We start from the raw sequence: 17,570 nt of genomic DNA on the forward strand, positions 1-17,570 counted from the left end.
ACGGCCAGTATGGACAACACTGCCCGATGATACGAGGAGGCAGAGAAAGAGAACGGCCAGTATGGACAACACTGCCCGATGATAAGAGGAGGCAGAGAAAGAGAACGGCCAGTATGGACAACACTGCCCGATGATAAGAGGAGGCAAAGAAAGAGAACGGCCAGTATGGACAACACTGCCCGATGATACGAGGAGGCAAAGAAAGAGAACGGCCAGTATGGACAACACTGCCCGATGATAAGAGGAGGCAAAGAAAGAGAACGGCCAGTATGGACAACACTGCCCGATGATAAGAGGAGGCAAAGAAAGAGAACGGCCAGTATGGACAACACTGCCCGATGATAAGAGGAGGCAAAGAAAGAGAACGGCCAGTATGGACAACACTGCCCGATGATAAGAGGAGGCAAAGAAAGAGAACGGCCAGTATGGACAACACTGTCCGATGATACGAGCAGGCAAAGAAAGAGAACGGCCAGTATGGACAACACTGCCCGATGATAAGAGGAGGCAAAGAAAGAGAACGGCCAGTATGGACAACACTGCCCGATGATAAGAGGAGGCAAAGAAAGAGAACGGCCAGTATGGACAACACTGCCCGATGATACGAGGAGGCAAAGAAAGAGAACGGCCAGTATGGACAACACTGCCCGATGATACGAGGAGGCAAAGAAAGAGAACGGCCAGTATGGACAACACTGCCCGATGATACGAGGAGGCAAAGAAAGAGAACGGCCAGTATGGACAACACTGCCCGATGATAAGAGGAGGCAAAGAAAGAGAACGGCCAGTATGGACAACACTGCCCGATGATAAGAGGAGGCAAAGAAAGAGAACGGCCAGTATGGACAACACTGCCCGATGATACGAGGAGGCAAAGAAAGAGAACGGCCAGTATGGACAACACTGCCCGATGATACGAGGAGGCAAAGAAAGAGAACGGCCAGTATGGACAACACTGCCCGATGATACGAGGAGGCAAAGAAAGAGAACGGCCAGTATGGACAACACTGCCCGATGATACGAGGAGGCAGAGAAAGAGAACGGCCAGTATGGACAACACTGCCCGATGATACGAGGAGGCAAAGAAAGAGAACGGCCAGTATGGACAACACTGCCCGATGATACGAGGAGGCAAAGAAAGAGAACGGCCAGTATGGACAACACTGCCCGATGATAAGAGCAGGCAAAGAAAGAGAACGGCCAGTATGGACAACACTGCCCGATGATACGAGGAGGCAAAGAAAGAGAACGGCCAGTATGGACAACACTGCCCGATGATAAGAGGAGGCAAAGAAAGAGAACGGCCAGTATGGACAACACTGCCCGATGATAAGAGGAGGCAAAGAAAGAGAACGGCCAGTATGGACAACACTGCCCGATGATACGAGGAGGCAAAGAAAGAGAACGGCCAGTATGGACAACACTGCCCGATGATAAGAGGAGGCAAAGAAAGAGAACGGCCAGTATGGACAACACTGCCCGATGATAAGAGGAGGCAAAGAAAGAGAACGGCCAGTATGGACAACACTGCCCGATGATAAGAGGAGGCAAAGAAAGAGAACGGCCAGTATGGACAACACTGCCCGATGATACGAGGAGGCAAAGAAAGAGAACGGCCAGTATGGACAACACTGCCCGATGATACGAGGAGGCAAAGAAAGAGAACGGCCAGTATGGACAACACTGCCCAATGATACGAGGAGGCAAAGAAAGAGAACGGCCAGTATGGACAACACTGCCCGATGATACGAGGAGGCAAAGAAAGAGAACGGCCAGTATGGACAACACTGCCCGATGATAAGAGGAGGCAAAGAAAGAGAACGGCCAGTATGGACAACACTGCCCGATGATAAGAGGAGGCAAAGAAAGAGAACGGCCAGTATGGACAACACTGCCCGATGATACGAGGAGGCAAAGAAAGAGAACGGCCAGTATGGACAACACTGCCCGATGATAAGAGGAGGCAAAGAAAGAGAACGGCCAGTATGGACAACACTGCCCGATGATAAGAGGAGGCAAAGAAAGAGAACGGCCAGTATGGACAACACTGCCCGATGATAAGAGGAGGCAAAGAAAGAGAACGGCCAGTATGGACAACACTGCCCGATGATAAGAGGAGGCAAAGAAAGAGAACGGCCAGTATGGACAACACTGCCCGATGATACGAGGAGGCAAAGAAAGAGAACGGCCAGTATGGACAACACTGCCCGATGATAAGAGGAGGCAAAGAAAGAGAACGGCCAGTATGGACAACACTGCCCGATGATAAGAGCAGGCAAAGAAAGAGAACGGCCAGTATGGACAACACTGCCCGATGATAAGAGGAGGCAGAGAAAGAGAACGGCCAGTATGGACAACACTGCCCGATGATACGAGGAGGCAAAGAAAGAGAACGGCCAGTATGGACAACACTGCCCGATGATACGAGGAGGCAAAGAAAGAGAACGGCCAGTATGGACAACACTGCCCGATGATACGAGGAGGCAGAGAAAGAGAACGGCCAGTATGGACAACACTGCCCGATGATACGAGGAGGCAGAGAAAGAGAACGGCCAGTATGGACAACACTGCCCGATGATAAGAGGAGGCAAAGAAAGAGAACGGCCAGTATGGACAACACTGCCCGATGATAAGAGGAGGCAAAGAAAGAGAACGGCCAGTATGGACAACACTGCCCGATGATACGAGGAGGCAAAGAAAGAGAACGGCCAGTATGGACAACACTGCCCGATGATAAGAGGAGGCAAAGAAAGAGAACGGCCAGTATGGACAACACTGCCCGATGATACGAGGAGGCAAAGAAAGAGAACGGCCAGTATGGACAACACTGCCCGATGATACGAGGAGGCAGAGAAAGAGAACGGCCAGTATGGACAACACTGCCCGATGATACGAGGAGGCAGAGAAAGAGAACGGCCAGTATGGACAACACTGCCCGATGATAAGAGGAGGCAGAGAAAGAGAACGGCCAGTATGGACAACACTGCCCGATGATAAGAGGAGGCAAAGAAAGAGAACGGCCAGTATGGACAACACTGTCCGATGATACGAGCAGGCAAAGAAAGAGAACGGCCAGTATGGACAACACTGCCCGATGATAAGAGGAGGCAAAGAAAGAGAACGGCCAGTATGGACAACACTGCCCGATGATAAGAGCAGGCAAAGAAAGAGAACGGCCAGTATGGACAACACTGCCCGATGATACGAGGAGGCAAAGAAAGAGAACGGCCAGTATGGACAACACTGCCCGATGATACGAGCAGGCAAAGAAAGAGAACGGCCAGTATGGACAACACTGCCCGATGATAAGAGGAGGCAGAGAAAGAGAACGGCCAGTATGGACAACACTGCCCGATGATACGAGGAGGCAAAGAAAGAGAACGGCCAGTATGGACAACACTGCCAGATGATAAGAGGAGGCAAAGAAAGAGAACGGCCAGTATGGACAACACTGCCCGATGATACGAGGAGGCAAAGAAAGAGAACGGCCAGTATGGACAACACTGCCCGATGATAAGAGGAGGCAGAGAAAGAGAACGGCCAGTATGGACAACACTGCCCGATGATAAGAGGAGGCAAAGAAAGAGAACGGCCAGTATGGACAACACTGCCCGATGATACGAGGAGGCAAAGAAAGAGAACGGCCAGTATGGACAACACTGCCCGATGATAAGAGGAGGCAAAGAAAGAGAACGGCCAGTATGGACAACACTGTCCGATGATACGAGCAGGCAAAGAAAGAGAACGGCCAGTATGGACAACACTGCCCGATGATACGAGGAGGCAAAGAAAGAGAACGGCCAGTATGGACAACACTGCCCGATGATACGAGGAGGCAAAGAAAGAGAACGGCCAGTATGGACAACACTGCCCGATGATAAGAGGAGGCAAAGAAAGAGAACGGCCAGTATGGACAACACTGCCCGATGATAAGAGGAGGCAGAGAAAGAGAACGGCCAGTATGGACAACACTGCCCGATGATAAGAGGAGGCAAAGAAAGAGAACGGCCAGTATGGACAACACTGCCCGATGATACGAGGAGGCAAAGAAAGAGAACGGCCAGTATGGACAACACTGCCCGATGATAAGAGGAGGCAAAGAAAGAGAACGGCCAGTATGGACAACACTGCCCGATGATAAGAGGAGGCAAAGAAAGAGAACGGCCAGTATGGACAACACTGCCCGATGATACGAGGAGGCAAAGAAAGAGAACGGCCAGTATGGACAACACTGCCCGATGATACGAGGAGGCAAAGAAAGAGAACGGCCAGTATGGACAACACTGCCCGATGATAAGAGGAGGCAAAGAAAGAGAACGGCCAGTATGGACAACACTGCCCGATGATAAGAGGAGGCAAAGAAAGAGAACGGCCAGTATGGACAACACTGCCCGATGATACGAGGAGGCAAAGAAAGAGAACGGCCAGTATGGACAACACTGCCCGATGATAAGAGGAGGCAAAGAAAGAGAACGGCCAGTATGGACAACACTGCCCGATGATAAGAGGAGGCAAAGAAAGAGAACGGCCAGTATGGACAACACTGCCCGATGATACGAGGAGGCAAAGAAAGAGAACGGCCAGTATGGACAACACTGCCCGATGATACGAGGAGGCAAAGAAAGAGAACGGCCAGTATGGACAACACTGCCCGATGATAAGAGGAGGCAAAGAAAGAGAACGGCCAGTATGGACAACACTGCCCGATGATAAGAGGAGGCAAAGAAAGAGAACGGCCAGTATGGACAACACTGCCCGATGATACGAGGAGGCAAAGAAAGAGAACGGCCAGTATGGACAACACTGCCCGATGATACGAGGAGGCAAAGAAAGAGAACGGCCAGTATGGACAACACTGCCCGATGATAAGAGGAGGCAAAGAAAGAGAACGGCCAGTATGGACAACACTGCCCGATGATACGAGGAGGCAAAGAAAGAGAACGGCCAGTATGGACAACACTGCCCGATGATAAGAGGAGGCAAAGAAAGAGAACGGCCAGTATGGACAACACTGCCCGATGATACGAGCAGGCAAAGAAAGAGAACGGCCAGTATGGACAACACTGCCCGATGATACGAGGAGGCAAAGAAAGAGAACGGCCAGTATGGACAACACTGCCCGATGATACGAGGAGGCAAAGAAAGAGAACGGCCAGTATGGACAACACTGCCCGATGATACGAGGAGGCAAAGAAAGAGAACGGCCAGTATGGACAACACTGCCCGATGATAAGAGGAGGCAAAGAAAGAGAACGGCCAGTATGGACAACACTGCCCGATGATAAGAGGAGGCAGAGAAAGAGAACGGCCAGTATGGACAACACTGCCCGATGATAAGAGGAGGCAAAGAAAGAGAACGGCCAGTATGGACAACACTGCCCGATGATAAGAGGAGGCAAAGAAAGAGAACGGCCAGTATGGACAACACTGCCCGATGATACGAGGAGGCAGAGAAAGAGAACGGCCAGTATGGACAACACTGCCCGATGATAAGAGGAGGCAGAGAAAGAGAACGGCCAGTATGGACAACACTGCCCGATGATAAGAGGAGGCAGAGAAAGAGAACGGCCAGTATGGACAACACTGTCCGATGATACGAGGAGGCAAAGAAAGAGAACGGCCAGTATGGACAACACTGCCCGATGATACGAGGAGGCAAAGAAAGAGAACGGCCAGTATGGACAACACTGCCCGATGATACGAGGAGGCAGAGAAAGAGAACGGCCAGTATGGACAACACTGTCCGATGATACGAGGAGGCAAAGAAAGAGAACGGCCAGTATGGACAACACTGCCCGATGATACGAGGAGGCAAAGAAAGAGAACGGCCAGTATGGACAACACTGCCCGATGATAAGAGGAGGCAGAGAAAGAGAACGGCCAGTATGGACAACACTGCCCGATGATAAGAGGAGGCAAAGAAAGAGAACGGCCAGTATGGACAACACTGCCCGATGATACGAGGAGGCAAAGAAAGAGAACGGCCAGTATGGACAACACTGCCCGATGATAAGAGGAGGCAAAGAAAGAGAACGGCCAGTATGGACAACACTGCCCGATGATAAGAGGAGGCAAAGAAAGAGAACGGCCAGTATGGACAACACTGCCCGATGATAAGAGGAGGCAAAGAAAGAGAACGGCCAGTATGGACAACACTGCCCGATGATAAGAGGAGGCAAAGAAAGAGAACGGCCAGTATGGACAACACTGCCCGATGATACGAGGAGGCAAAGAAAGAGAACGGCCAGTATGGACAACACTGCCCGATGATAAGAGGAGGCAAAGAAAGAGAACGGCCAGTATGGACAACACTGCCCGATGATAAGAGGAGGCAAAGAAAGAGAACGGCCAGTATGGACAACACTGCCCGATGATAAGAGGAGGCAAAGAAAGAGAACGGCCAGTATGGACAACACTGCCCGATGATACGAGGAGGCAAAGAAAGAGAACGGCCAGTATGGACAACACTGCCCGATGATACGAGGAGGCAAAGAAAGAGAACGGCCAGTATGGACAACACTGCCCGATGATACGAGGAGGCAGAGAAAGAGAACGGCCAGTATGGACAACACTGCCCGATGATACGAGGAGGCAGAGAAAGAGAACGGCCAGTATGGACAACACTGCCCGATGATAAGAGGAGGCAGAGAAAGAGAACGGCCAGTATGGACAACACTGCCCGATGATAAGAGGAGGCAAAGAAAGAGAACGGCCAGTATGGACAACACTGCCCGATGATACGAGGAGGCAAAGAAAGAGAACGGCCAGTATGGACAACACTGCCCGATGATAAGAGGAGGCAAAGAAAGAGAACGGCCAGTATGGACAACACTGCCCGATGATACGAGGAGGCAAAGAAAGAGAACGGCCAGTATGGACAACACTGCCCGATGATACGAGGAGGCAGAGAAAGAGAACGGCCAGTATGGACAACACTGCCCGATGATACGAGGAGGCAGAGAAAGAGAACGGCCAGTATGGACAACACTGCCCGATGATAAGAGGAGGCAGAGAAAGAGAACGGCCAGTATGGACAACACTGCCCGATGATAAGAGGAGGCAAAGAAAGAGAACGGCCAGTATGGACAACACTGCCCGATGATACGAGGAGGCAAAGAAAGAGAACGGCCAGTATGGACAACACTGCCCGATGATAAGAGGAGGCAAAGAAAGAGAACGGCCAGTATGGACAACACTGCCCGATGATAAGAGGAGGCAAAGAAAGAGAACGGCCAGTATGGACAACACTGCCCGATGATACGAGGAGGCAAAGAAAGAGAACGGCCAGTATGGACAACACTGCCCGATGATACGAGGAGGCAAAGAAAGAGAACGGCCAGTATGGACAACACTGTCCGATGATAAGAGCAGGCAAAGAAAGAGAACGGCCAGTATGGACAACACTGCCCGATGATACGAGGAGGCAAAGAAAGAGAACGGCCAGTATGGACAACACTGCCCGATGATAAGAGGAGGCAAAGAAAGAGAACGGCCAGTATGGACAACACTGCCCGATGATACGAGGAGGCAAAGAAAGAGAACGGCCAGTATGGACAACACTGCCCGATGATAAGAGGAGGCAGAGAAAGAGAACGGCCAGTATGGACAACACTGCCCGATGATAAGAGGAGGCAAAGAAAGAGAACGGCCAGTATGGACAACACTGCCCGATGATACGAGGAGGCAAAGAAAGAGAACGGCCAGTATGGACAGCACTGCCCGATGATAAGAGGAGGCAAAGAAAGAGAACGGCCAGTATGGACAACACTGCCCGATGATAAGAGGAGGCAAAGAAAGAGAACGGCCAGTATGGACAACACTGCCCGATGATACGAGGAGGCAAAGAAAGAGAACGGCCAGTATGGACAACACTGTCCGATGATACGAGGAGGCAAAGAAAGAGAACGGCCAGTATGGACAACACTGCCCGATGATAAGAGGAGGCAAAGAAAGAGAACGGCCAGTATGGACAACACTGCCCGATGATAAGAGGAGGCAGAGAAAGAGAACGGCCAGTATGGACAACACTGCCCGATGATAAGAGGAGGCAAAGAAAGAGAACGGCCAGTATGGACAACACTGCCCGATGATACGAGGAGGCAAAGAAAGAGAACGGCCAGTATGGACAACACTGCCCGATGATAAGAGCAGGCAAAGAAAGAGAACGGCCAGTATGGACAACACTGCCCGATGATAAGAGGAGGCAAAGAAAGAGAACGGCCAGTATGGACAACACTGCCCGATGATACGAGGAGGCAAAGAAAGAGAACGGCCAGTATGGACAACACTGCCCGATGATACGAGGAGGCAGAGAAAGAGAACGGCCAGTATGGACAACACTGCCCGATGATAAGAGGAGGCAGAGAAAGAGAACGGCCAGTATGGACAACACTGCCCGATGATAAGAGGAGGCAAAGAAAGAGAACGGCCAGTATGGACAACACTGCCCGATGATACGAGGAGGCAAAGAAAGAGAACGGCCAGTATGGACAACACTGCCCGATGATAAGAGGAGGCAAAGAAAGAGAACGGCCAGTATGGACAACACTGCCCGATGATAAGAGGAGGCAAAGAAAGAGAACGGCCAGTATGGACAACACTGCCCGATGATACGAGCAGGCAAAGAAAGAGAACGGCCAGTATGGACAACACTGCCCGATGATACGAGGAGGCAAAGAAAGAGAACGGCCAGTATGGACAACACTGCCCGATGATAAGAGGAGGCAAAGAAAGAGAACGGCCAGTATGGACAACACTGCCCGATGATAAGAGGAGGCAAAGAAAGAGAACGGCCAGTATGGACAACACTGCCCGATGATACGAGGAGGCAAAGAAAGAGAACGGCCAGTATGGACAACACTGCCCGATGATACGAGGAGGCAAAGAAAGAGAACGGCCAGTATGGACAACACTGCCCGATGATAAGAGGAGGCAAAGAAAGAGAACGGCCAGTATGGACAACACTGCCCGATGATACGAGGAGGCAAAGAAAGAGAACGGCCAGTATGGACAACACTGCCCGATGATAAGAGGAGGCAAAGAAAGAGAACGGCCAGTATGGACAACACTGCCCGATGATACGAGGAGGCAAAGAAAGAGAACGGCCAGTATGGACAACACTGCCCGATGATACGAGGAGGCAAAGAAAGAGAACGGCCAGTATGGACAACACTGCCCGATGATACGAGGAGGCAAAGAAAGAGAACGGCCAGTATGGACAACACTGCCCGATGATACGAGGAGGCAAAGAAAGAGAACGGCCAGTATGGACAACACTGCCCGATGATAAGAGGAGGCAAAGAAAGAGAACGGCCAGTATGGACAACACTGCCCGATGATAAGAGGAGGCAGAGAAAGAGAACGGCCAGTATGGACAACACTGCCCGATGATAAGAGGAGGCAAAGAAAGAGAACGGCCAGTATGGACAACACTGCCCGATGATAAGAGCAGGCAAAGAAAGAGAACGGCCAGTATGGACAACACTGCCCGATGATACGAGGAGGCAGAGAAAGAGAACGGCCAGTATGGACAACACTGTCCGATGATAAGAGGAGGCAGAGAAAGAGAACGGCCAGTATGGACAACACTGTCCGATGATAAGAGGAGGCAGAGAAAGAGAACGGCCAGTATGGACAACACTGTCCGATGATACGAGGAGGCAAAGAAAGAGAACGGCCAGTATGGACAACACTGCCCGATGATACGAGGAGGCAAAGAAAGAGAACGGCCAGTATGGACAACACTGTCCGATGATACGAGGAGGCAAAGAAAGAGAACGGCCAGTATGGACAACACTGCCCGATGATACGAGGAGGCAAAGAAAGAGAACGGCCAGTATGGACAACACTGTCCGATGATACGAGGAGGCAAAGAAAGAGAACGGCCAGTATGGACAACACTGCCCGATGATACGAGGAGGCAAAGAAAGAGAACGGCCAGTATGGACAACACTGCCCGATGATAAGAGGAGGCAAAGAAAGAGAACGGCCAGTATGGACAACACTGCCCGATGATAAGAGGAGGCAGAGAAAGAGAACGGCCAGTATGGACAACACTGCCCGATGATAAGAGGAGGCAAAGAAAGAGAACGGCCAGTATGGACAACACTGCCCGATGATAAGAGGAGGCAAAGAAAGAGAACGGCCAGTATGGACAACACTGCCCGATGATACGAGGAGGCAGAGAAAGAGAACGGCCAGTATGGACAACACTGTCCGATGATAAGAGGAGGCAGAGAAAGAGAACGGCCAGTATGGACAACACTGCCCGATGATAAGAGGAGGCAAAGAAAGAGAACGGCCAGTATGGACAACACTGCCCGATGATAAGAGCAGGCAAAGAAAGAGAACGGCCAGTATGGACAACACTGCCCGATGATAAGAGGAGGCAGAGAAAGAGAACGGCCAGTATGGACAACACTGTCCGATGATAAGAGGAGGCAGAGAAAGAGAACGGCCAGTATGGACAACACTGTCCGATGATACGAGGAGGCAAAGAAAGAGAACGGCCAGTATGGACAACACTGCCCGATGATACGAGGAGGCAAAGAAAGAGAACGGCCAGTATGGACAACACTGTCCGATGATACGAGGAGGCAGAGAAAGAGAACGGCCAGTATGGACAACACTGTCCGATGATACGAGGAGGCAAAGAAAGAGAACGGCCAGTATGGACAACACTGTCCGATGATACGAGGAGGCAAAGAAAGAGAACGGCCAGTATGGACAACACTGTCCGATGATAAGAGGAGGCAAAGAAAGAGAACGGCCAGTATGGACAACACTGTCCGATGATACGAGGAGGCAAAGAAAGAGAACGGCCAGTATGGACAACACTGTCCGATGATAAGAGGAGGCAAAGAAAGAGAACGGCCAGTATGGACAACACTGCCCGATGATACGAGGAGGCAAAGAAAGAGAACGGCCAGTATGGACAACACTGCCCGATGATACGAGGAGGCAAAGAAAGAGAACGGCCAGTATGGACAACACTGCCCGATGATACGAGGAGGCAAAGAAAGAGAACGGCCAGTATGGACAACACTGCCCGATGATACGAGGAGGCAAAGAAAGAGAACGGCCAGTATGGACAACACTGCCCGATGATACGAGGAGGCAAAGAAAGAGAACGGCCAGTATGGACAACACTGCCCGATGATACGAGGAGGCAAAGAAAGAGAACGGCCAGTATGGACAACACTGCCCGATGATACGAGGAGGCAAAGAAAGAGAACGGCCAGTATGGACAACACTGCCCGATGATACGAGGAGGCAAAGAAAGAGAACGGCCAGTATGGACAACACTGCCCGATGATAAGAGGAGGCAAAGAAAGAGAACGGCCAGTATGGACAACACTGCCCGATGATAAGAGGAGGCAAAGAAAGAGAACGGCCAGTATGGACAACACTGCCCGATGATACGAGGAGGCAAAGAAAGAGAACGGCCAGTATGGACAACACTGCGAGTTGGAAAAACAGTATCACAATTTCTGCACACAACTTGTTTCAACAATAGCATTACAAAATCATCGCTATTGAATCAGCTTGCTGTTTACAATGGCGGACAGTGTAACACAATTATGCCTGTGACGTGTTGACATTTATACGTGTAATGCCACAAACAGGCGTCAACGTGTCTAACAATCTCTCTTTTTGGTTTAGCATGCTTTAGACGATGGTGGACTATGTACCTTTAACACAAATGTTCTCGAAACACAAGTACTTACAGGCAATACGGACAGCATGAAAATACAGGAACAACACAACTTACATGCATATGGAAGTCTCTGTCGGCCTAAGTGAAGCCTCTCTTCAATCAGCTTGCCGTGGAACATGGCTGACAGTGTAACACGGTGATATATGTAACAGTTACACAGTTAAGCTTATACGTCCGTCCTATAATACCAAAGCCTCTGGCAGCCTTTATAAACCCTGAGGGCCCCAAAGGGTTTAAAATCGTGATCGTGATTGGCGTTTTTTGACCTTTCTGTGACCGTGATTGCCGAAATTTCCATTTCTGTGATCGTGATGGGACTTTGCCCGTGATCCGTGATGACAAAAAAATCAATTCTCGTGATCGTGATCGTCATTTGTTTTCGTGATCGTGATGGGCATTATTGCAAAGCATTATATTTTCAACGTACATTTTTCACAGCTGTATCACTCTATAATCCTCTATTCGTCAAGGAGCCAATTCCGATTGAAGGGAAGCAACAACACATTCAGAAATATGATTTTGACAGCGATTGCTTCCCTCACACACAAAAAAAGATCCAATCAGAAGGCAAATTGCAAAAGTCTGCCAAACTTCATCCAATGGAAGGGCTTCGTGCAAAAGTTTTGAGTGCATTCGGTCAAATTCGAATTCGAAGATCAAAAATGGCGTGCAGCGGTACTGTCATCGAACTTCTGTTATATTTTGTGGATTCAAGCCAGACCAAAGCAGGCGGCGAGAATGCCTTCCTTGGTGGAAAGGTCAGGATACGGGTCGGTCTTTCCGAAGACGAAATATCAAGGTATGTTGATCTATGTTGCTCTATGACTGTTCTGAATGTAAGCAAAGATCTTGAAATTTGTTCAAGATCTTGAAATTTGTTCAAGATCTTTGAGTTTGAGTGAGATCATTGACATTGCCGACATTGCCACGTCCGGCTGTCACTCGCTCAGTGTGACCTCGACTGGCTCGAGATCGAGTCTGCGTGTAGCCAAAACCGAAACTAGAAATGTGTTTTTCATCCCAGCAACGTGGACACGCTTGGCATAGATTCTAATTGTCGCTTCTTTGCATTAAGCTTGGATTTATTTTAGCGCCTGTAAACTTTAATATCAACAATGGGAATTCAGAAACAGTTACAATGGCGGGGAGACGTGCCAGTTTGGGTCACTTGATCCTCATGTCAAAGACGATCAAAGTCATGTTCGTTGGGGATTTTGTCAGGCATGCTACTTTTCCGGTAATTGCCGGAAATCCGATAAAGCCGTTTTCAAAATCCGGTAAAGTCAAATTTATTCCGGTGAAGTTGAAAAATTTCCGCAAAAACGATCCGTGTGAATATCGCGCAACGCGACCGGGCGCCGGTCTCAATGAAGCCAGCGCACAGTTACTGTAGTGTTGTTTTCACCAGTTTGGAGGTGTGTTGAATGGTGGTGGGGGGAGGCTAAAATGGGATTTTTAACAAGATCACAACACTATTACAACCCTGAAAATGATGCCCAGAATGCACCAGATAGCACAGATTTTAACCGTTTTTTGAAAAAAATTTCGGGGGGGCATGCCCCCGGACCCCCCTAGTTGGCTCGCCTGCTTCGCAGGCTCAGGCTTGTGGCTTCGCCACTGGCACTGCACGCTTCTTTCAGGTAAAACCATTTTTGGCCTGTAGCATTCCTGTTTGTTTTTCAAGGCCATAAAGCCAGGCGATGGTGTACCTAAAATTGTATGGCAAAGTTGAAAATAAAGAACCCATCACACATACATGTACTTTAATTTCAATCCACCCAATAGTTTTTGAGAAAATGGGTTTACAAGATTTAGCTCTGGAAATGTGAAATTTATTGTGCAAGTATATATTCATGTGTGTGAGTGAGAGTGTGGAAGTTGAATGTGTATGAGTGTAGAGAGAGAGAGAGAGAGAGAGAGAGAGAGAGAGAGAGAGAGAGAGAGAGAGAGAGAGAGAGAGAGAGAGAGAGAGAGAGAGAGAGAGAGAGAGAGAGAGAGAGAGAAAACAATGAAAACAACATTCTTGTTACTGATTACAAATCATGATATGTATTTCTATGTGTGTATGAAAGAGAATTAAAAAAATAATAATAAAAAGGTGCAACAGTTCTCACTTTGTGTTGAATAAACAATATATCCAGAGGAGCGAATTACTGTGTGGTTGTGTTTACTTTGACACGTGCTTTCTGTACATGCAACTTTTACCGTGACCGTGATTTGCCACTTGTGTTCGTGATCGTGAAAACAAAAATCAAGGTAACTGTGATCGTGAAAGCTAAAATTTCCCTTCCCGTGATCGTGATGATACCCCCCCTTTGGGGCCCTCAACCCTTTTTCGATCTGCATGCTATGTAACAGGGCGGACGATGTATAATACCACTTACAGGCATGGAAGTTCCTGAGAGCCTGAGTGAAGCCTCTGTCTTCAAACCGCTTCTTGTACAACATGGCGGACAATGCAACACATTTATACATGAAACATTAACACAATTACACGCATAATACCACTTACAAGCATGGAAGTCTCTCACGGCCTGTGTGAAATCTCTGTCGTCAATCATCTTGCTTTTGAACATAGTGGACGATACACCATTAACACAGTTATACGTGCATGTAAGCCTCTGGCAGCCTTTGGGAATCATTTTTGATCTGTTTGCTATATTACAGGGCGGACAATGTATAATGACACTTACAGGAATGGAAGTCCCTGACGGCCTCAGTGAAGCCTCTGTCTTGTATCAGTTTGCTGTAGAACATGGCGGACGCCTTGGGGAAGCGGGGGACGTCGTGCTGACCAAAGTCCACGTAGTAAAGGCCAAACTTGATGGTATAGCCCTGGGACCACTCGAACGTGTCCATTAGTGTCCACACAAAGTAGCCCTTCACGCTGCACCCGTCACCGATAGCTGTCAGCAGAGGACAGATTCCACTGATTTTACATATAATTTTACTTTTGTTTCAGACTTAAAACGATATTTTATCCGACATACGCAAAAGAAGCCACCCATGTGATAACTTTTAACCACTTCCACACGTGTGTATTATCATGCAAATGAGCTTTGGTCAAACTGCTGCCTGGCAGAGACCTCAAAAGTAGTTTACCACTGTTAATGATGACAAAGTCGCCGAGACAAATTTCATTCTCGATACACTTAAAGCCGGTCCTGAAGACTTTGCAGAGTCTTTTTACCGAAAACTCAGTGAGGAAGTTTCGTGCGGCCAGCTTCGCGTAGTGGACTTCGCCAAATTAAGGACGGGCTTCACAAATGAGTAGAAAGAGTGACGATCTGCCTCAAAGGAAACCAAAGACCCTGTCCCACATCTTTCTCTGTCCTGTGTTCGTTTGAATTAAATTTTGGTTTGCTTTGGATGTTTTTAAGGACAAGACATTTTAGAATCACAATTGCTGTCTTCACCTTTCAGAACGTTATTGCTGTACTCCTTGATATAGGTGATCCTTCTCTCGTCTTTGAAAGCCCCAAGGTCAGAAAACCCGTTCTCCGTGACGTAGACATCCGGGTTGTTGTAGGTCTGACGTATGTAGTTGAGCAGCTTCCGGAGTCCATAGCCTTCAAGACGCATTGCGTTCTCTCCTGTGTCCGGGCGATTGGCCAGACTTCAAGCAAAACAGTAAATTCAGATTATATTAATAATGAACTTGAGCAACGTAAATTCAAAGCTCAATATCCCGTTCCTTATTACTGTATAATATCTTATATGAGTCACTTTTATCAATGTAAAAAATACTTGAATGACATTAATTGACGGATTGCGATCCGAAAGTTTGTTGTTGGTCGACGAAAAAGCATGCCATGGCAATACCAATGACTTTTAAGGTTGAGAGAAATTAACGTAAATTTAGATGCTTAGAATGCGTCAGATGACTTCCCTGAATTTGCAACGCTAAATTTCAGGACCACCAAAATAACTCCGAAATTGTCGACTGACACTGACCCAGAGTTAAGACGCAAGTTATCCTTCGGTTTTCAATTTGATTCAATTCAATACAACTTTATTGTCTGAATGTGTAACGTTTTCTTTTGATTCGTGTGCAAGATGCAGCTGGAACAAAGTGTCAAAAACACCCTGCTTTTCGCTCCAGACTGATTCGACAACGGAACATAATTGGAAAACTAAGCAAATAAGAGAGAGAGAGAGAGACAGAGAGAGATCGAGATCTAGAGAGAGAGAGACAGAGACAGAGAGACAGAGAGACAGAGACAGAGACAGAGAGACATAGAGAGACAGACAGACAGACAGACAGACAGACATACAGACAGATGGTGATGGAACTTTTTTTTTACAAGAAGAGAGATAGAGACACAGAGAGAGACTGATGGTGATGGAACTTTTTTTTTTTATCAAGGATAGAGGTTTAAGGCTGTGCCTTTTCTTACAACCTGTCCTTAAATCTGAAGACATCTTACAGACAGAATGGCAGACAGACAGACAGACAGACAGACAGACAGACAGGCAGACAGACAGACAGACAGACAGACAGACAGACAGACAGACAGACAGACAGGCAGACAGACAGACAGACAGACAGACAGGCAGACAGACAAATGAGTCATCTTACACAGGACTGGAAGGATCCCGTTCAAACTTGATGTTCTGGTCGTTGAAGAATCCAAAGTGTGTGTTGCTATGGTTACCACGCACTGGGGAAACTAGATTGGTGTAATAGTGGTTCAATCCCAGGAAGTCTATTGCACCTGTTTTTTTTAAGAAAAATAAAAATTCGCTTTAAAGGAAAACATCAAAAGGTAAAAGGGCTTATTTTGACCTAAAAGCTCGTACAATATTGCTAAATTATTCAGATGGGCATGGTGTAAAATTAGGAGTCTTTCCGTTTCATACGGTCTTGTCTTTTCTGGTATAAGCGGGAATGACTGTGCCTTTAAATCTAAGTAAAATAAATTTTATGATCGTTTCCAAGTCAAACAGAGACAGAGAGGAGGGCTTTCCGTTATAAACAATACCTTTGTTGTTTGCTATTTCTTGAGCCGTGAATTTCGGCAAAGGGGACGTCACTCCGAGACGAGTTGCCTTTTCCTGGAGGGTGGTCTTGATAAGATCGGGATAGTCTCCCTTGAAGAGAGGGTCAGCGTAAAGACCCAGTCTGAAGGTCAAGGCTGTGAGGGAAGCCTCGTTGTAGGCGTGACCACGTGACTTGGGTTCGTACCATTCTGAGTCCAGCCTGATGCCGACCTTGCCTACCATCCCACAAACAGACGTTAGTAGTGAATGTAAGATTGATGCCGACCTTGCCTACCATCCCACAAACAGACGTTAGTAGTCAATGTAAGATTGATGCCGACCTTGCCTACCATCCCACAAACAGACGTTAGTAGTCAATGTAAGATTGATGCCGACCTTGCCTACCATCCCACAAACAGACGTTAGTAGTGAATGTAAGATTGATGCCGACCTTGCCTACCATCCCACAAACAGACGTTAGTAGTCAATGTAAGATTGATGCCGACCTTGCCTACCATCCCACAAACAGACGTTAGTAGTCAATGTAAGATTGATGCCGACCTTGCCTACCATCCCACAAACAGACGTTAGTAGTCAATGTAAGATTGAAAGATTGTTGGGTGAAAGTGAAAACATTACCACGGAAACCACAGGTTATATGTGTTCCATCCATCTAATCCATCCTGGGCTAGTAGGAAGCACTTGGACCTGAATCCAAGTGGTTTGGCCTTCCAAAGTGTATGTGCACAAAGTTACAGCATAGTTTCCCCAAGACTTAAAGCACATTAATTTTTACCATATATGGAAATTTAAAAAACAAGTTTATCACTAAGGAACATAAATTGCAATCAAAGAGTGTGGTAAACGGTCTTTT

At 48.1% G+C, this 17,570-nt stretch overlaps 1 protein-coding gene across 1 annotated transcript in view; it reads right to left on the bottom strand.

The window, feature by feature from the left end:
- Positions 1–17,570, bottom strand: part of LOC138976878 (lactase/phlorizin hydrolase-like) — a 38,734-nt gene that overhangs the window by 15,985 nt on the left and 5,179 nt on the right. Inside the window, exons 6-9 of the mRNA XM_070349763.1 lie at positions 16,699–16,932; positions 16,296–16,431; positions 15,133–15,332; positions 14,410–14,622 (exon numbers count right to left, since the gene is read on the bottom strand). Coding sequence (XP_070205864.1) covers positions 14,410–14,622; positions 15,133–15,332; positions 16,296–16,431; positions 16,699–16,932 — 783 coding nt within the window. The remainder of the gene's footprint in view (positions 1–14,409; positions 14,623–15,132; positions 15,333–16,295; positions 16,432–16,698; positions 16,933–17,570) is intronic.

Source organism: Littorina saxatilis, linkage group LG9 (assembly GCF_037325665.1).
Source record: "Littorina saxatilis isolate snail1 linkage group LG9, US_GU_Lsax_2.0, whole genome shotgun sequence".
Classification (NCBI taxonomy): Eukaryota; Metazoa; Mollusca; class Gastropoda; order Littorinimorpha; family Littorinidae; genus Littorina; species Littorina saxatilis.